The following is a 20,697-nucleotide window of genomic DNA, read 5'->3' as shown; positions in this document are numbered from 1 at the left end:
ATAGGGCCCAACTGTGTGGAGTTTGCACGTTCTCCTCGTGTCGGACTTGTTTGATGAATCCTGTTTAGTGTGTCCCTTCCTACTGAGCCCCAGAAAACACCCAACACCCAGAAACATTCCCCAGATTTGTGACGTCATAGATAGAAGCCTGGAGGTCTCTTGTGGTTTTTATTCCTGTTTTTACAGCTTTTTACAGCTGGATCATGATCATTTCTCCATTGATGAAGTGTGAACACAAATCCTGATGAGGGATTGCCTCGCAGGTATAAAGTAATAAGTATACTTTCAGTAGAGTAATTCAAGTTCTAAGACATGAGATGCTAAAGCAAATGTACTCAAGAGCACGTTTAAAGCCCAATAACAATACAAACAATAAGATAACATATTCCTTTATTGTCCACACATGGGGAAATTTCATTGTTGCAACGCAGGTAGATACAGAGGAAGTAATAGAAGAACTCTTATAAACAAAAACTCCTATAGACAAAACCTCTCATTTCCTAATAAGGAATGGAGGGGAAAAATAAAGATAAAATAAAATAAAAACAGCTAGCGTAAGACAAGATAATACTAATAATAATGGTAAAATAAACACTCTATTTTCATCAGTTAAATGCACATAAATGTGACATTATTGCATGTGAGTATGACAGTAATATAGATATGTGTTGTTTGACCTCAAAAGTATCAAGTACGTTTTCACACAGTACCACCGGATGTGAACTCAGTTTATACGCAGACTAAAACTCTGATTGAACAAGATCTAAAACAGAACACAAAACATGAATCAATTCAAATGGTTGATTTATTGAACACATTACATTTTGGATTCTTGGAATAACCATGCACCAAATCTGTCCATGTAACTACGGTAACAGTTTAGGTCTCTCTTGTTTACTTTACACACCATCATTTAAACTGTGCATCACTTAAAGCTTTAAAGTATTTTACATCGACAAAATAAGAATCCTCAAGATGACTTCTCCGGTTCCCTCATAGACGTGTCTTCCTCTTATTGCAGTCTGTCTCCAGTCCATTAGCGCTTTGCCTGTGCGTGTGAATACTCTAAACTTTCTCTGTCAGATGCACTAATTGACACAGTGCTTGACTGAACACATTGCCATTGATCCATCTCCTTTCTGTCCCTTCTGCTTTGGGTCCATACTTATCCACATCATGGCCTGCTCACTGTGGAGCTTCCTGGCGCTGCAACATAATATCTGCATTTGTAGTATTGCTAATTTAAAGACATTTTAGTCAGACAGCGCCACATAAATTGTTGTTTGGGGGCTGAGAAATGGTCACGATTGGTTACAAATGTTCACTTTTGCATCGAGTCACAACACAAAACACACAAGATAAATCCTATTGACAAAAGATGAAAGTAATTCTTTGAGATCTTCTTTTGAATTCGATATCTAGCTATGAACAGATAATGTTGCATTTAACCCCAAAATAGGACATTGTTCTATTTGTTCTTCTGAAATGTTTCTTGGTCCAGGTTCGAATCCAGTTTGATATTGATATAGACTTGATGTGGTTCTGTTTTATTCCTGGTCTAGTCTCATTTGTAAAGCATGTGTACAAATAAAAATGTTACGTGTAGTTTGTGATCTATAATAAGGCCACAGTCAAGTCCAGAAACTCCAAACTTTGCGTGTCGGGGAGTGAGCTTTATAACTCTTTTTGTTCAGGTTACTATCAGTTTTTCCTCCTTCGCATATCAACAATTTATCATAGAACTTCATGCATAGGCTACAAAGCTGCAGCACAATATGTTTTTCTCAATGCTCAGAGTTCAGAGTTCTTCGTTTCTGCTGCTCTCTGACCAATCTCAAAGTCATTACCTCTGCTCCATTAGCCACACCTCCACACTGCCCCTGTCTCTCTCTTTCTCTCTTATCTCTGTTCTCGTGGTGGTGAATGTGCATTGACAAGCTTCCACACATTTTCCCCTATTCTTCGCAGAAGCTGCAAAGGGCTGCTATCCTAATGCTCAAATGATAGCTTGTTTAACAGGGCATAAAGCGGAATGCTATTTAATTTCTCTATTCCAGTTTTGCCGCCTTTGATTGTTTACCTTTCCCTGCGCATAAATAGCAAACACTCATTTGAGCGCGCAGGAGCGATGCAGTAATTCCTGTTTGTAATAAGTCTTTATAATAACTTCAATTTTATCCACTCACAGAATTCTTCAAAACATTCCTTATTTTATCCACTTTATTATGATTAATTTCACACAAATAATGTGTGTGTTGCTTTATGAAAGAGCTGGTTCAGTGGTTGTTAGCCGTGTATTAAAAGTAGTGTGTGCGTTTTTAATGAATGGAAGCCCTGCGTGGGAAGGAGGCGGATATATTTGCTAACATGCAAAATTCATAACTCCACTCTTTGTTATACAATTTAGGCATATAATAAGGAAATAAGGCATATTGTTTTAGAAGGGTGTTGTTAGCGTAATTTATTTGTTTTGAGTTATGAGTCCAATGTGATAAGTAAAAGTTGTCATATTATATTAAAAAAAAGGTTGTTAGACGTTGAGAAAGTGGAATTTTCCACCTGCAAAGAGAGAGAGGTGAACTTCCAGTGCAAATTAAGCCATTGTGCAGGCTGAGGCGGTTCAGAGAATGCCACAATTGTGGGACACGCGCATCACTAATCATTACATATGAATTATATGTTCACTGGGACACTGTTTCCCTGCAGGGCATGCCATACTACATCCCTCCATTTACTCTCAAGAGGACAACACAAACCTTACTCTGGCAACTTATTGACCTGCTAAAAACAAACCCATACATATCATTACAGTGTCTACATACATACACTCTCCATCTGATGTAATGCATTCAGTACAGTGTGTATTAATGTGATGGGAACAAGAGTATTGGCACAGAGACACAGCCCCGGGGCCATCATTTGTGTCCACTCCGACAGAATACCAATCCTCCATTCTCGGATGGACAGAAACGGGCCTGATATCCATAAACGCCTCATTAATACCCCACGGATTTAAACTAACAAATGCCACGGATGCATTTTGACAAGTCAGCTCCATTTTGACTATGTAGTGTTTTAAAAATAGGACGAGATAATTTGCAGAAAGCAGTGCCGAGCGGCTGGTATCTTCAAACATGTTTCCGAATGGAGAACAAAGCTCGCTGAATACGTCTGGGACAGCGTTTAATGTGCTGGATGCTCTCAGCTGCAGGGATAAAAGGATATAATGGATTACTCAGAGGCCGCTATGCCAAAAGTGCTCCCATGTCGTATTTACAATTGTTTCCTATTGACAATTACAGCTCAATTAGAATGAATATAGCATTGTATGTAGAGTGTATGAGAGCGATGTTTCCTATTGGCGGCGCGGCAGGCTGTTGAATGTGATGAGCGGGTGATGTCTCTCACACAGATGGAGGGCAGCATCCTCTAGAACTATTCAAAAGCATCATTCACAAAAGATAGAGCTATTCATTAGTGTATTTACGTGGCACAGTTCCAATATCAACATTTTTAAAGGTGTTGTACCACTGAAAAACACAATTAATGTTCAACTCTTTACAACATTCCACATCGCTCACTTACCTAATTCTTTCTGAGCCTCTTAATTATTCACTGCGGTGAGTTTAGAAACACTTTTTCGCAATTTTCCAAACCCAGAGTGCGTTTTGGAATCTCAGTAAAGCTAAAAACAACTAGCATGCTAACGATGCACTTCCAGCGTAATGGATGGTTAAACATCTCTTGGCTATAATTAGATACAGAGAGCCCAATTAGCTACTTTTAGAATATATTTATACTGGGGCAGGTTTTGGGGAGGCAGAGATTTTACTTTATTACATGAAAAACACATGTGGTACAGCCCCTTTAAGGTCCTATTATTTTGGTAGGTTTGTTCCAATTCTGATTCAAGGAAAAAATATTTTTTTAGGCGTTGTTTCTGCAAATATCCATTCCACATCACGTTCCGACACCGCACTTGTATTTTACTGAATAAGAACTGACTGATGTGACAGTCTGTGGTTAATGCTACTGCTAACGCTCAAAGCAGCTTAAAAACAGACTGTGAAAGCTCTGCAGGCACTAAAAACGCTAATAATGACAGAAAAGAGGGTTGATTATACGTCCTTTCAACTGCAGAACTTTGGCAAATAAACCTGTGAAGTCTGAACAACAGCAGCGCTATATAGGCTTTTAAATTCATAATTAGCCAGGTGGTCTGAGGATCAGAGGCCTCACTGTTCAGAGTAATAAACTAAAACACAAGACTTGTATCAGTTCTACACTGTGGAACCAGATAGCCTACTTATATTTGTGTATGATGACATTTGATTCTGCTTAATCTATGATATACAAATTCATTTCACACTTCTGACAAACTTCACATTTTGGTATTGGATATTTCTGTCATCTGAAGCCTATACATGTGACTTTTTCAGCCAAACATAGACTAAAATAAAGCCATTTAGAATTATTTTTTATTGCTCTAAAAAAAATAACTTAAACCGTTTTGTTTACTGTGAGTGAGTTTGCATCTAAAAAAAAACTGATACATACTGGAGTAAGAATGCTTGTTTTTCTAAGTTTTTAATTGCAATACAGACATTAAAAACACAAAAACAAACAAATTGATATTGATATCTATTTATTTTACATTATTTTTTGCTCAAAAGGTTTTAATTCAACATTCCCTCCTTTCTAATGAGAACATCGGGGGCACGGATACGTAATGTCACTAAATACCAATATTGTTGTATAATTTTAGTCACTCACATTGTTTTTATTATTGTTACTTATAATTGACATACATATAGTACATAGCTTGATTTTGAACTTTGTCATAAAGTTGAAGTTGTAGTTTTGCCTTGATGAAAACACCCCACCATACAATGCAATAATATACGTCCCATTGCATTCCGCCGCTGTACTAGATAAATAAAATATTCCATAGTGCAACAGAGCCCCTCTGCTCCACTCTCTTCAAACACCCCTGGCTCCTCTTTTCTCCAAAATCCTGAGTGCTGTGTTTGTTTTATTCACAGGAGTGTCCTCAGATCCTTCCCTCCACGCAGATCTACATCCCAGCCGGAGTCATGCGCCCCATCACCCTGCTGGCTCAGAACCTTCCCCAGCCGCAGTCGGGACAGAGGAACTACGAGTGCATCTTCCACATCCAGGGAAACAGCCACAGTGTCCCAGCGCTACGCTTCAACAGCAGCAGCATCCAGTGTCAGAAGACCACGGTGAGTCTTGTCAAGCTCACAAGAAAGAAGGAAGTTAGAGGAAAGCTTGGGTTTAAAGGGGGAAAAAGGCCAGCAAACATGTGCAAATGGGGTACAGTATGTAGCTTCAAAAATAGCCACATCAAGCTGTTTCTGTGGTTATGTTGTTGTGGCATAGTTGAGGTGCATAGGTTTTAAAATGGGGGGTGAATTACCGTAAAAGCTTATTTTTAGTAGTCAAAGTAGTCATACTGTCTAGCTTTGGCTGCAATGGGCTAAAGAGACACTAAAGAGAATGTTTTCTGGTGAGAGTGCGTAGGTTCTTGCTCTGGTTCTGGTTGATTCATTGCCGAATTCCAAATGCATGTATAACACCTATGAAAAGACAGACAGTGTTACAGTATTGCAGGAAATCATCACCAAATACATGCTTGTTCCAGAGTTTGTGCCTGAGTTGGTGCTCTTTCCCGGTGCCCTCCCTGAGTCTGCCCGTGGTGACCGTGTGCAGACTTTGACCCAACATAGGAAGGATCTTCTGAACTTGTGAATGGATTTATGAAACAAAAATTGGGCCTGAGAGAAAACTCAGAGCACATGAGTGAGGTTTGGTTTAAGAAACACGGAGACAACACGTTATTCTTGTCTTTACGCAGTGCACGCTGGATTCAACCTGAACCAAGCCTGTGCATGACACTGTCAGAACCTGCCCAGACTAGAATATTCCCTTCATTATATTTTAACAGACTCCCTGCCTTAAATCCCTGCCCAATAAATTATATAGCCCAATCTCTGCCTGACCCAGGCACGCTCTCAAGTAACTTGAGGTTTACTCAAGAGCCTCTGATAGAGCGAATATGTTTTACCTGCTCTTATCTTTGCTGCAGCAGAAGATATATGCTAGCAACAACGAAGTCAGGAGGAATGTAGACAAATTAATTGTCTCCTTAACAACTATGATAACTGACAACTAACGTAGTTTGTATAAACCGACTACAAGTTTCTTTGCGCCCCTAAAAAAGCGGGAACAAAATAGACCATGACTCTTTTGCTCAATTTCAAAGCAGGCAACATGACAACATTTCTAATTCTTTGGAATGCGGATGTACATTTTTCAAATCAAAGGTCAAGGCATTTTAAAAAGTAAAAAGTAGCCTTTTACAATTACGTTGGGCTTTTCAAAACACTGTAAATACCGTGCTGTCAGATGCATATTGTGATATCGGACCCATAGTTACGAATATACTTACTTTCCTTGCCACTTCTCCAGAGATTTGTCAAACTTTATCTGCTTTCTTACTTTGATAAATGAGCAATGTCAAACTCTTCTATTTGAACTAAGAAAACCGCACAAATACGGCAGATTTATAGACGTCGCGTTTTAAACTGAATCCTAAACTGTAACTAATTACTGAATCGCCCGAGTCCAATTCAGTCCATCTACACCAGTTTAACTCCTTGTAACCTTTACAGTGTGAATAATGAACAGTTTGCGGAAATGAGATGAATGACCACACAAACTCCCAGCAGTTCTCTCGCCGTTTTGCTTTGTAGCTTTACCCTTTAGCTTTCAATCAAACTGTCAGCGCTAATATGTTGGTGCCAAGTCACCAATGTTAATTTCCTGGACTCGTATCAGGAATCAAGGCACAGGAAGATGATTGAAACGCAACAATTATAACTTACTCTGCGTGTGTGATTAACATGAACCGGCAATTTCATCAGGCATGTTGTAAATTGACTTGGTCGGTTCAGTTAAAGATGCACTGTGTAACTTTTCTCGTGCGGGTCCGTCGCCTGCTTGTCTCCATGGAGATGTTATCGTTTTGACCAAGATGGCATCAGACATATTTATCTTGCATTAATTCAGATTTGATTTGTTTTATTGCAGAAAAATACACCTCCAAAAACACATCTATTCATACACAGTTCTAAGCTGGGGGCGTTACCTTCTTGTCTCCATAGAGATAGGTTGTTTAAAGCTATAATATTGAACATTGCAAGCGAATCAATAACTTTCTGGTTACATATTGCTTCTTCACTATTGCTGTAAAATGTGGATGAATGCTTTAGAGAAAGTGATATTATGAGAATGTTAACACCCAATAATAAAATAAAAGGTTAGCGTGGTTGATAGAAATATAAACGTACATCCAGTTTTAACTAGAGCACAAGTAAAGTAACATCTGTGATCAATCTGTGCGGAATGATGTTAGCATTTTGTCTGTGTTGCTAAGCACTAAATCCAGTTTGAGAACCAAGTTAAAGATAAGATAAGATAAGATATTCCTTTATTGTCCACACATGGGGAAATTTCATTGTTGCAACGCAGGTAGATACAGAGGAAAAGGACAGATAACGTATAGGAAGTTAAAAAAAAAAAAAAAACACTCTTAATAGATGGTGTACCTGATGTTTACCTTCTTAAAACAGAACTTATTCATTTTAAACCCTTTGCAGTCAACTGAAATCATTGCACACTTACCTAATGCATTCCAAGCATCCAAATAATTCACTGCAATGAGTTGATAAGCTCTTTTCACAACTTTCAGAGGCCATAGGAACGTTTACATCACGGTAAAGCTAACAGACATTAGCATGCTAGCACCACACTTTCAGCGCTCACTCTCACTTACACATATTCTTAGGTATTAGATACACACAATATGCAACAATCTCATTTCACCTGGAGAGCTGCTTTTATAATACCGAGTGGCAAAACAGATTCAACTTTTTTAGGCCACAAGAAAAAAAATCGTGTGGTGCCCCTTTAAGTCAGTTAGTAAGAGGTCGACAGAGCACAGTGTACTTTCCATGCCATAGTCAGCTGACAACTGAACATTACTATATAACAACAAATGTGCTATGTCCTGAGAGATAACGCGGTGGCTGGTTTGGTTTGCGGGACTAGCTGTCTGGAGTATTAAAGGTAAATTGCTGAATCTAAATGCCAAATGTTGATGTAATTGAAGTTAATTGCAATATTATCAGCATGTATTTGGTGTGCAATTGTTAACCTGGCGCATACTGTTGCCACTTATTTGCCCCTGTCTATCCCCAGACGGTCGAAAAAGTCCATTCATTTGGAAAAACTCTCTCTGACATTAAAACACTTTTGAGGGCACATTATTAGCCCTTCGTCCTAATCTTAATGATGGCTCCTACAGTTCTTTTGTGCACATTTGGAAAGGTAATTTAGCGTCTGAAATGCAAAAGGGAATGTTCATGTATAATAACAGCTTTCCGGACTTGTCTCATCAGTGACCGGCGACTTGGAGCACAATGAACAAAGGGAAAGAAAGTGCTGCAAAATTAGCATTTACAAAGACAGGAAAATAGCAAAATCAAGTATGCACAGACAGTATTTAACATCAATCTATAATTTGTGTTGTGGATTTTGCCCTTCAAGAAAGTCTGGTCAGTGCCATTTTAAAGTGGACACTGAAGACATACTTAGACCAAAGAAAACGGTTAAATACATTTCCATAGTATTTTTTGTATTCATATTTCAATTATAAATGTATTGTGGGAAAGCAAATATGTTAAACAAAATGATTGATAATGATGGTTACATTTGCACTCAAAGTCAATTTCAATGCTTTTCCCAAGAAATAAAAATATACACCAACGGAACTTGTTTAGAAATAGACCAGACCACACATTTAGTATATGAGTCAGAGGAAGTGTAATATCACAGTCCCTATTAACATATTCCAAGAAAAACTAATGAGCAATGTTAGTGAGAAACCTGCCAATATTTTTCATTTGAAACCAGAAGAACAAGCTCTCTCCTCACTTTAAATGGTGCTTTTATGCAAATCTGTTTACAGTCTTTGTACAAACCTAGTGCTTCAATAAAAATCACATTGTATTTACATTTAATCATTTCTTCAGTGATTTAGTAGACATTATAATAGTGCAAAATGCTAAAATGATTAGCAGTTAGGAAAAATGGGAGGGATTGGATGCAATCCCAGCAACTAAAGCCCAATTCAAACGGGATTGAAGATTGAGATTGAAATCATCCCAAGACTTTTGTGTTTTTTGTCAGCGTTCGCACAGTATTAGCAATGTCAGTAATTCACTAGTTTTTACAGACTAAAATCTGTATAAATACACTGAAATGTACCTTTTTAACTCATTCATATTGCTAGTGTTTCTTCTATTTTTTTTTTTTACTTTTTAATTGTAGCATTTTTTTGTTTTATTGGGTTATAGAATAGCCTGTGCCAAATTAATATTATTTTGACATCAATATTAGCTTCAAAATTACTTGAGAACCTCTGCGTTTGCTGAATTACAATTGTTACATTTTCACAGACACGGACAATTCGTACGGGACTAAAAACACAGAAGACGCTCGTTATTATTGCAATTTACCCGATTTACTAATCCTGTCCGAATAGGGCTTAAGACCAAAGGCAATCCCATTATTCGACAAAAGTACATCCAAACTACATGAAAACGATATTACAAAAACAGAGAGCGGAAAGTAAAAAGGAATGACCAGCAAAACATAGATGTAAAAAACTGTATTAACGCTTATTTGTGTCTCGTGGTGCTGAATTGATTAACATACAGTATGGACAGTGCAAAATGAAACCCACTCCCCTCATTATTATCCCCGCCGCTGCTCAAAGAGGCTCATTCGGACAGACACAGACACCTCTTCTGCAAATCTATCCGTGCCCTTCTCATCCGAACGCACATCCATTAGTCCACTCCTCGCTGTCTTTTAATCTTCTCCAGAAACCCAAATTCGGGCTCGACGGGAGGCAGGCGGAGACGGTAAATAAGCCAGACTCGGCAGCTGCTGGTAGGGCCGCCTCTCCTCAGGTGGGACCCCGGTACGATCCAATTAAGGGAGCTGTAGATAAAATGATGATGAATTGCGGCGGCGCAGTCGACTGTCAGGCAAACACACACCCGGGGAACGGCTAGAAGCGGGAAAGGAGACAGAGAAAGAGGAGAGAGAGGAGAGGAGGGAATTAAAGAGCCAAACAATGATGAGGCAGAGGACGAGGAAGAGGCGCAGTGGGGGGGAATTAAGCGTGCGAAAAGGAGGTGAAGAAAACAGGTGCGTGTTTGAATGAGGAGATGAGAGAAGTTATTATCTTTGAAAGGCAAGCGGCGAGAACACGAGCGGTGGAAGTCACACGAGTGCAGTTCATTTTTGGGACAAGCATTTGAGGCGCTGTCAGAATAAGTTTTTTGTACATTTATTGAGGGGAATTGAATGCGCTGAACATAGAGGACTAAAGTGGAGATGGATGGAATTTAATCTTCGGAAGCTGTCATTTTGTTGTAGACTTCATCATCAGTGTTAGATTTATAATACAAAGTAGGGCAACAGCTTCTTTACTTTTTGGTTGTTTGCACGCCTGTTACAAATAAGCTATGATCCTGATGAATGAGTTGCAGGTCAGGTGACTTTTCTCTGAACAAATAAGACCATGAGTTTGTCGCAAATAGAGTCAATAGAGCTTTGTTTTGCAGATCGATCATTTTGCATTCGGCGAAATATGTAAATTACATTGAATCCTTTTATTTTTCTTCTTGGATTTCAAAGAGCAGAACATCCTCGATTCATGTGAGCCATGTGAGTTGTTAAAGGGACATCTGGTTCGCTCACAATACAAATATTACACATTTAAAGTAATCCATTCTACTCTACATAATGCATTAAGTCAATAGCAATTAGCGTTAGCATATAGTATTAGATTGTATAGCAAAAACACTGTAAAGAGACTGCTCGGACATAATAAATGACGTATTTAAATTAGTAACAGTAATATAGGGAAGAAGCTGTTAACAGTAAACATGGATGATTGAGCGCCTGGCCCTGTCTATTCATTCTCCCCACTCTGTGTATACATGTATCACAGCTGGGGCCAGTGCGGCGCCATAAATCAAGGTGAAAATTAGCTCCTCCGCTACATGCACACTCATCCTCTCCATCTTACTGTCTGCCGTCGCATTAGTTTGCGTCTCCGAAAACTCACCAAAGAGTCCCGTATCCTCCAGGGAGCTCCATACGCTCGCCCCGCCGTAGCACACTGGGTACCCGCTGTGATGTTCCGGGACAGTCCCAGGCATGTCCCCCAGGGGTCCGCGGCCCCAACACACCGCAGACATATGGGGATTCTCCACACGAAGCGCTCCCTAATCATGTGGAGCAGACGGAGAGTGTCGCATCAGCAACAAGCAGCCAGCCAACCTGCTTTACATGATTTATTACACGCAAGCTTTTTTTTTCTTCGTATACGCGGCCGTTCCACAAGCACAAATTGGGCGAGACTGGGTTTTGCTAATGCATTGATAAAAATATGCAGGGTTCACTTAAAAATGTGTGTTTGCATAGAATTAGAACATGGTCCATTTTCTTTGTTTAAGCAGAAAATGGTCATACGTTTGAAATTGCAATTGTTAGCAGGATTCAGAATTTGCTTTGACAGGCTTTTTTGGTCTTTTTTTTTACTACAGCCATTTGGTGCTTGGGCATTTTTACAGAATATGCCGTATTGACCTCAAACCGAGAAAAAACAGTGCAGCAGAACTTTTGTCACACAGTGGGGCTTTTTTAAATGTTTTATATACAATGCATCATGAGCAAACTATACAATAACCAACGCCAACGGGGAAGAAACACCTCCACTGGACTGTTCAAGTTTTGACTTCAAGGTGTCGGCAGTTTGTTCTCTAAAGTCATCAGTCATTGTCCTCTCATGTATCACTCTAACTGACAGGTGTCACGGTAACCAGGTAATCAATGTTGCCCACTTCTCCTTGGAGAGTCCAGCACATACACAGGGCCAGAAAGCCTCTGAGAAATAGAAGAATTTTCACTATTAACTGTGAGACTATAAGTTGGAATTGGTTGGAGTTTGCCAGGTTGTGATTTGTTTCAATTTAAATGTCTTGTTTGGGCAATGCGCATGGCACAAGCAAAGTGACATAAAAATAGGTCGAAAAAGTTATCATGATATTTTTGTTTTGTTTTGTCGTGGCCCGAAGGCTTTATTACAGTTGTAATGTGAAATGGAGAGAACGAGGATAGTAGACATTTGGCAAAATGGTCAAGGCCGGGAATAGAACCCATGATGCAGTGGTGGCAAATACATTATGTGCAACTGAGTTTGATTTTAACTGAAACATGTTTTGTCCATTGTTTAGTTTAATCTTTATTTGAAGGGACAATGTGCAGAGACTTTAAGCTTGTAAAAGACAGAAATGTTCAGCACCAGATTTGAAGCGAAGTAGCTCATTTCCATCTGCAATCCATGAGTGACAGGAATATTTAAAACAGTGCAAAGAAATGCACAAATTGGCACGATCAATTCTAACATTTCAATCTTGATTTGATATTAGGAAAAGGCTCGATGTGCTATACCAGTTTTGAAACCACAATGACAATAAAACAATTATTTTTTAGACAAAAGAATGTAATTTGCAACACCAAATATTGTTAGTTTCTTTCTTATTGTGGTTTTAGACAATTTTTGCTAAACTATTCTGGAAAGGACCAATTTTGTCCTATTTAATGTTATGTTTTCGCTTTTTTCTTTGTTTTTTCTCAGTAATGCTACCAGTAATTTTAGTTTCACTAGTAGTTTTGTCCTGACATGGTATCATATTGCTTCAGTAAGTATGGTTGATGGGAGAAACTGAAGCCCACAGAGGAAACGAGACACAGGAAAACATTCAGCAAAAACGTTGTCCACAATCGGTGCAATAAAGAGCTTCTATGTGGTTTCTACCATTGTGAGAATGCAAGGTAACCCTCAACATGCAAAAACATGTGGAAAAGTGAAAGCACCCAGTTTCCACATTCTCCTCAAAGTGAACTGTGTTGGCGCGTAACTGCACTATATATATACGTGTGCCCAAGTCGGCAGTATTTTTACCTCCACCCGGGTGTACGTATCCTTCAACATGACTAATTACACTGAGGTGACCTGCACATACATGAACCCCCCTCCCCTCCTGCAGCAGCTGCTTTCTCTGTCCGCACTGTCGGCACTTTCCTCCCTCTCTCTCTCTCACTCTCTCTCTGACGCTCTCTCCCTGCGCTGGTGCATGTCTCTCGCCCTCGGGTCCGCCGAGACGTCGGGCCGTAGTGGGAGAACGTACGCGGCTGTGGAGATAACGGATGGAGCGCCGCGCCGGTGTTACTGTAATGAGGCCAGGGACGGCTTTGCGCTCACCTTGTACTTTTTTCTTTCTCTCTCTCTCTCTCTCTCTCTCTCTCTCTCTCTCTCTCTCTCTCTCTCTCTCTCTCTCTCTCTCTCTCTCTCTCTCTCTCTCTCTCTCTCTCTCTCTCTCTCCTGCGCACACTTGTCCCCTTCGCTCGCCCCTCCTCCCTTATCGCCTCCATGTGTAAGCCTCTCTTTCTTTCGTCCGTCTGTCCTCCACTTTTTGTCCCATTTTAGGCTTCCTCTGTGTTCTGTGTTTTGCAGCCTTTTTTCTGTCGTTTTGTCCTCTAATCCAAACTCCACTCATGACGTCCTCTGGCTTTCTCCAAAAGTTGTACCTAAACACTTTAAAGTTAGTTCTTGAAAAGTTTGAAAATTACAAGTTATTCTAGGATTAAAATGGTGTTTTTTTGCACTTGGAGGGGAACAATTGTGGCAAAATGGCCTGTAACTAACTGTTGTTATAAGGTGTTAATAAGTACTAGTTATTTTGTTCATAAGCACATAAGCAAGGCATTTACAATCATTTGATATTGAAAATAGTTCATAAAGTCGCCAAATGCTCTTTATTAACAACTACAAAAATAAGGCATTAACAAAATATGTGCATTGACAAATAACTAGTGTTTTTTTCAATCTTATAAGTAGTTTATTAACAAACTTTATCTTATAGCGTTACAGACAACAACAAACAGTATTGTTTTAGAAGTTAAAGTAGTCTGCTATATTATAATATTATTGCTATGAATACCTAAAACATAAGTATAAAGTAATAAGATGAAAAAAATGATCAAAAATGTGAAATTGCTTCTTATAATCCTTTTTTATTTATTTTTTTCAAACTAAGTATTTTCCAATATTATTTCATTTTAATTGAACATATCTATAACTGGCAAAAATATGTTAAAAGTTTACCTAAAATATGTTGAATTAGTCACCTTTTCACCTCAGCAGATTCAGCCTTAATACCGTAATCAGCAGGTGAATTAATTAAGTTCAGTGTAGTTTGAAACTGATAGTATCACAAACCACATCTCTGTATTGACGTGTATCACACTATATGAGCCCTGTACTGAATACAAACCACTGTTAACACAACCAAAACCCAAAGTTGCTGAGATACACTTTTTGAACGTTATCATGGAATTGCCTCATAAATATCCCACTGTAGTTATTTCACATGTTTAATCTTGCTTGATTTATTCCATACAAACTCTTCATTGTAAAACAACCAGTCCTTTGCCCTCTCTTCCCCCTCTCTCCCCTCTGTCTCTCCCATGTCCCCGCTCTGTCCCCGGTCCGTAGACCCTGGGGACTCCCTCTGCAGCAGTCCCCGCTCAGGTAGATTAATTACATGCAGGACAAAGAAGATCTGACCAGAGGCTGCAGTAATGAGTCTGATTACTCATCTCCAGGCTGTCCAGGGGGGGTGTGAGGGGGATGGGCTGGCCTCTAGGGGGAGCAGAGGGACAGTGGTATGCAGGACAGCAGCGGACCAGAGAGGTCAAGGGTCGGATGAGTCACTGTGTTGTTTGAATGAAATAAAAGAGGAAATACATCTAGTTTTAAGTTATAAACGTTGTATTTAGTGTTTTTGTATTGTCAATTGTCGGCCATTATGTTGTGATGTTATGTCAGATTCAACGTTGTGGATTTCCCTTTTAGATAGTTCATGTCAAAATACAAGGTCAGCAATAGAAAAATGGGTTCATGTTAGATAGTCGGGTCCGGAGCGACGGAAGGGATCTGGTTGCCATGGTAACGAGGTAACTTCTGTCGCTAAACTGGCTTAAGCTCATAATTTTTTGACTAGTTTATGTATTTCGCGGGTGACTGGAGCCTATCCCAGGGACTTTGGGCCTTAGGCGGGGTACACCCTGGACAGGGGTCAGCTCGTCACAGGGTCAACACAGAGACGAAGACACATAGCCGCCCATCACTCTCGCATTCATCGCTATCTGTGTCTATTCTTTGAAACAGGTCGGTGTGATCCCTCTCTTGTCAAAGAGTGCAGGAGTGATCCATCATGGAGAAACATTAAAAACATTGTCCAGATCACTGACTTCAGCACGGTCCAGCAGTGCGGAACTTTGTTGTGATGACGGTTACGGTGACGCATCGTAAAGGGGAAAGAGGAAATCGGCACCACAATTTATATCAATACTGCAATTTAATATTCCCAAAATATTAAAATTATAATCCAAGGGTGTCATAGATAATATCCATAACAGACAAATGCACAATAAGTCCTCTTTAAAGTCAATACTTCATAATGGACAGCTGGCTTTTGCTGTCTGCAATGTTATAATGTTGATAATGATAATAAAACATTTCTTCACTTACTTCTTGACAAATTAAACGACTTTCAAAACTGTGAACTACTTCCAGGAGTGGCCCCACGGTTAAGATTTACCACAACCGGGATTAAAAACCATTTGAAATTGGATTCTATTAGACACCCCACACTCCAAAACAAAGTATTAAGTGGGCCAGGCTCACGCCTTACCTCACATTCTCCCATAATTCCCCTTCTACTCCTCCAGTGTCCTCCCTTCTTCCTTTCTCACATCTTCAAATCCTCTTAAATCCGCTCTGAGTCGGGACTGTCCCAGAGCGAGTGGCTGTGACGTGCGGTGGCTGCTCTGCTCCGGCACGGCGCCCCCTCTCTGCGAGCCCGGACCATGTGACACCATGAATAAAGCATGAAGTGGCTGCAGCAGTGGGCACAGCCAGTGACAGAGAACAAACTCACCCAGTGTACAGAGGACAGCCGACAACTCCAAACCCTTAAACTTTAATGGGAGGCCACACCGCAGAGAGAATGTTGTGGTGTGACCTGGCGCTTGGGGCCCGGGGCGGGGGGCTGCAGTGATGATGCTAATAGACTCGACTGCGTACAGCTCATGCGAGGGGTCGAGCTGGAGTGGTGGGAAGAAGTGGCACCAGTAAATCGTGGCATTGTGGTGACGGCGAGTGTTGTGGTTAGGTCCCCACTCTTCTGGAGTTGTGCCGGCATTAACGCACTGACCTCCTGCGATGTTCAATCAAAGACTTTACTGACCCCGCAGAGAAGCTACAAGTGCACTATTCTGTCGTATGGGAGATCATGGAATCCACAACAATTAGGTCTTTCAGAAATCAGACTGCCTTTTGTGCTCTATCTCCTGGTTAAAACTGGATATACAGTAATTATCAATTTGGGCCTGTTCAACGTACTTACAAAGGTTAAAATGTGCTCATAATTTTTTACTCAGTGGCTTTGACTTAGCTAGATTTAGGACTGTGTGTTGAGTCTTGTAGCATGGCGCTGTGTCATTCGCTCTTCTAAATGTATAATAGAAGTTGAATATAAAACTTAAAAGTCATACAATCCCTTGTGGCCGATCATGTTCCTTTCCAAGAATTCATGTTTTGTCTGTGTCTCTTTATGCATCTGTCTGAAGGCAAACTTGCACTTTAAACCTTACAGCATAGAGTAGTATTGGTTAACTTATATATAACTGCATATATTGATCTTCCGTTGTCTAGACTGACTATTTAATATTATGTGAGCAATAGTTTTGTTTTGTTCCAGTCAAATAATGTGTCATCATAATAAATAAACCTTTTTTTATGAGCAGAACAGGCAGAAGCTCGATGTTTCTGCCAAATACATCCATTTACATGATACACGTTCTTCTTTAAGCATTTTAAAGAAAAACTAATACATCTTTGACCTCAATTATAACATGTTCTTTCTTTCATTCCTTCAAGTAACCAACTAGAATTATATAGATAGAATAAGACACTTTAATAGGTTGTATCATTGTACTCCTTGAGCCCCATCTTTTATAATTTCAGCTAAAAATCAGAATTCATTACAGGTATTTGTTTTTTTATATAGTACTAAAACTTGAAGAACATGCACCCTCACTGTGAAGGGCCGTGTCTCTCCGTAGACCTGACTTGTAACTTTTCCGTCTTGTCTCCATGGAGATGTTCTCGAGCGTTCCAAAGAATGGCCAAAAATGATTAATCTCCATGGCGAATGTGCCGATGCTTGGTATTGACTTTCCATCTCTATGGAGTAATCCTGATAAACTTTTATATTCCAAGACTGTCTCTTCACTTGAAATTTGTGATCCACCTCATTTCCCGACTGGCACTCACACATCTCTCCAGCAAACAAAAATGTACAAGAAAACACAACATTTCAGCAAGCTAGTCCGATAAAACCACCTACTACATGTTTCATAATGCTTGCAGCTAAAAACATCTTCAAAACACCATCGACGCTATTGATTCTCCACCTGTTTACCACTGCTATATACTGTATTTAATATTTGATTCTGTGAACTGCGTCAAGCCTGCAAAAAAACCCTGTGCGTGTCTGTTTGAGTAGGTTTTTGTGAAGGCCCATTGCTCATGCGGGATACTCCTGCAAATGCACAGTGTCAGGGAGCAAATTGGAAATGCCATTTTCACTTTTCGCTGCTCCGGATCTTATCTTTTCTTTAGCCTCATGCCGTCACTTAGCTTACGGGTAAATGAATCGCTCCTCTCGCATGTGCCAGTGTCCGACGCCTCTCCCACTCCACTGCCCAGCACTTTCCCACCTTCTATTATGCCCCGTCCTATAGCCACTCAAGTGAATCCCATCTGCCGCTCCCATACGGTTTATGAAATGCTGTGATTTTTGGTGAATGTGATTTCGAAAAGCAGTTTATTGTCCACAAATATATTGTCCTGCAGTGTCAAAATTGTGGTGTATTGATGGATTTCGAATTATATCACACGGCATTCTATGGGCCTTGGGTGTTTAATGGAGATGGGAGGCAGGTAGAATTGGTATTGCTAATAATAAGGTTAAAGTTTTGAAAAAATGTTCTTTCTTTTGTAAATATCATTCTAGATCAAACTGAATCCAGTCAATTGGTATTAGGATACATACACGCATTCAGTAAACCAATTCCTATTAAAAAAATAAATGCTATAGCTATATAAAGGCTTTAACAGTCATTGGTTATTTGTGATTTCCCCATTTATGTTACTGTGCTGCTTAGGCTTATGTGCCTCTGAAGGAAGGTTGTGAGGATGTGAAAATAACGTTGAAAATAAGCAGACTTTGAGCCATATATAATTACTACTGTTACTGCATTAACCAGCAGTGACAGCTCTTAATGCACTTCCCTTGACACTCTGCTTCACGTACACAGAAGAGTTCCTGGCTGCCTGCCACAGTCGCATTTGCATAACTGCAACATTTGGTTTAATTTAGTAGTTTGTGATGAAATACAGTATCATACGGTGCTCTACAATATTGTATCCATATTTTCTAGACGTTCTGACCTAGATTTTTAGACAACTTGAACCATTTTCCTTTCAGTGCATCAAGACAACATAGATACATATTCTTTTGTAATTGATTGCACATCTTTATCCAGGAATGTTCCACGTTGATGGCATTAAACTAGCATTTATATACCTTGAAAAACGTGCATTCAACTGTGAGCGACACACCTCAAGTCTCTACAGATGTGGATTCTTTGACCCGGCGGTATGCCATAAAGTGGGACATTTAAGGCTACGCAATGACATCTCTGTAGAGTCAAACAAGTGGCAAACCCTTAGGCAGTAATAGATAATATCCTTTAAAATTCAGTTTAAATTCAGTCATTGTGATTGATTAAAATAAAGTTTCAAGCCGTGTTAAAGTTTTCACTCAACTTCTCAAAAACTCAGATCAGGGTTTCCGTCACGCATGACAATGTCTCATCCAAGATTGACAAAGACTCCGGGACAAGGGTTCAAACATCTCACACATCCCATCTGTAGATTATTGCAGACTGTGAAACCACTGCCACAGAACATGCAGAGGTATAACACATCAGAATGACTGACAGAATGATTGGCAGCTCACTCATCAAGACACCGGCTTGACAAATTAACTGTAATAGAGAAGCCTTTCATATCAACCTCAACAGTTTTTGCTGGCTCGACTTTCAATTCTGGTTTGACAGGTGTTGTGGGAAGGCCTGGTGGTGGCAGAGTGGTTAGCTTGTCACCGCTCGACAAGAGGATCCGTGTTCTGATTCACAAGGGTTAAAAGTGTGGCATCTGTAAGTTCTTAAGAGTATTTTAGAACCGTATCTCCAGCCTTCATATGGACTATGTTATTGAAATATAATGTCTCACATCTGGAAGTCATTTTCAAGCTGAAGGTCTTGATTTGACAATTTGTACTCTACTTACCGTATTTTCCGGACCATAAGACGCACCTTTTTTCATAGTTTTGGCCAGGGTGCGACTTATACTTATATTTATACTTACATACTTATACTCCGGAGTGATTTATATATGATATTATTTGTTATTTTCACACTTGCAACCACATTTCATACTCCAGTGCGACTTATGTATGTTTTTTTTGGCTGGTGCGACTTATACTCCGGAAAATACGGTAGCTAGATTGGTTTTGTGCTAAGGTAGGAGTTATAACTGAAACTTGCCCTGCCCTTTACTTGTTATGTTACTTTTTGTTTTATTCTTGTTTTCTGACAACATTTACTCCTTTCTCTTTTGGGTTGTTATATCTTATAGTTCTCTGAAGGCATTTACCTCAAAGCTGTCAAGTATATATTTAGCAACTGATCACTGTCATGGTTTGATGGGGTGGTTGTAAACAGAAGGTAGATTACATCTTAGCCCCACATTTCTGTCAAGTGAGGTTTGTGGCTTTAAGTGTTTAACCTAAAGCTGCTGATCACCTAAGTAACTTTTTGTTAATGGATTGTATGACTTATGGGTGTCTTTGTGAGGACTTGTATCCCTCAGTCTCTCCGCTTTACCTCCAATGCAATATGCCAGCCCTGTTTACTGTAGCTACGCCAACCTACACGACACCTTATCTAACATCTTCCTCTCTTTTTATCCCCCCAGTATGACTACGAAGGCGGTGACATCAGCGACCTCCCCGTGGACCTCTCCGTGGTGTGGAACGGAAACTTTGTCATCGATAACCCATTCGACATTCAAGGTGCCACTTCACTCCGACCCCCCTTCACATTTTTCATCTCTCCGATATCTCTAGTATTACACTGCCATGTTCCTTCTGTTTACCCATCGGCAATCATTTTTGCCACCCTTCTTGTGAAATGCATAATTGCGTTTGTGACAGGTACCAGAAGAAAGAGGTGAAAGTGTAGCATCCATTTTTGCAAAACACTATAGTTATCTCCGAGCTTGGCAGCAATTGACTGATAGATGGCTGGTGATGATAGCAAACAAATATTCCAAAACAAAACTAA

At 39.8% G+C, this 20,697-nt stretch overlaps 1 protein-coding gene and 1 long non-coding RNA gene across 4 annotated transcripts in view; one reads left to right on the top strand and one right to left on the bottom strand.

Annotated features, from left to right (window-relative positions):
* plxna1a (plexin A1a) overlaps positions 1-20,697 on the top strand; it is a 354,584-nt gene that overhangs the window by 240,532 nt on the left and 93,355 nt on the right. For all 3 annotated transcript variants that reach the window (XM_072449536.1, XM_072449538.1, XM_072449537.1), the window contains exons 10-11: positions 5,043-5,243; positions 20,330-20,426. In XM_072449536.1, coding sequence (XP_072305637.1) covers positions 5,043-5,243; positions 20,330-20,426 — 298 coding nt within the window. The remainder of the gene's footprint in view (positions 1-5,042; positions 5,244-20,329; positions 20,427-20,697) is intronic.
* On the bottom strand, positions 9,801-16,075 carry LOC140363165 (uncharacterized). The gene is made up of 3 exons (XR_011927137.1): positions 15,918-16,075; positions 11,222-11,381; positions 9,801-10,086 (listed from the first exon to the last, which is right to left on the bottom strand). It is a non-coding gene; the product is annotated as an uncharacterized lncRNA (long non-coding RNA).

Source organism: Eucyclogobius newberryi, unplaced genomic scaffold (assembly GCF_026437365.1).
Source record: "Eucyclogobius newberryi isolate DKJ021-1_F unplaced genomic scaffold, fEucNew1.0.hap1 SCAF_17, whole genome shotgun sequence".
NCBI classification, from domain to species: Eukaryota; Metazoa; Chordata; class Actinopteri; order Gobiiformes; family Gobiidae; genus Eucyclogobius; species Eucyclogobius newberryi.
The sequence above is the reverse complement of the archived record's forward strand: the minus strand, read 5'-3'. Positions and strand labels throughout refer to the sequence as shown.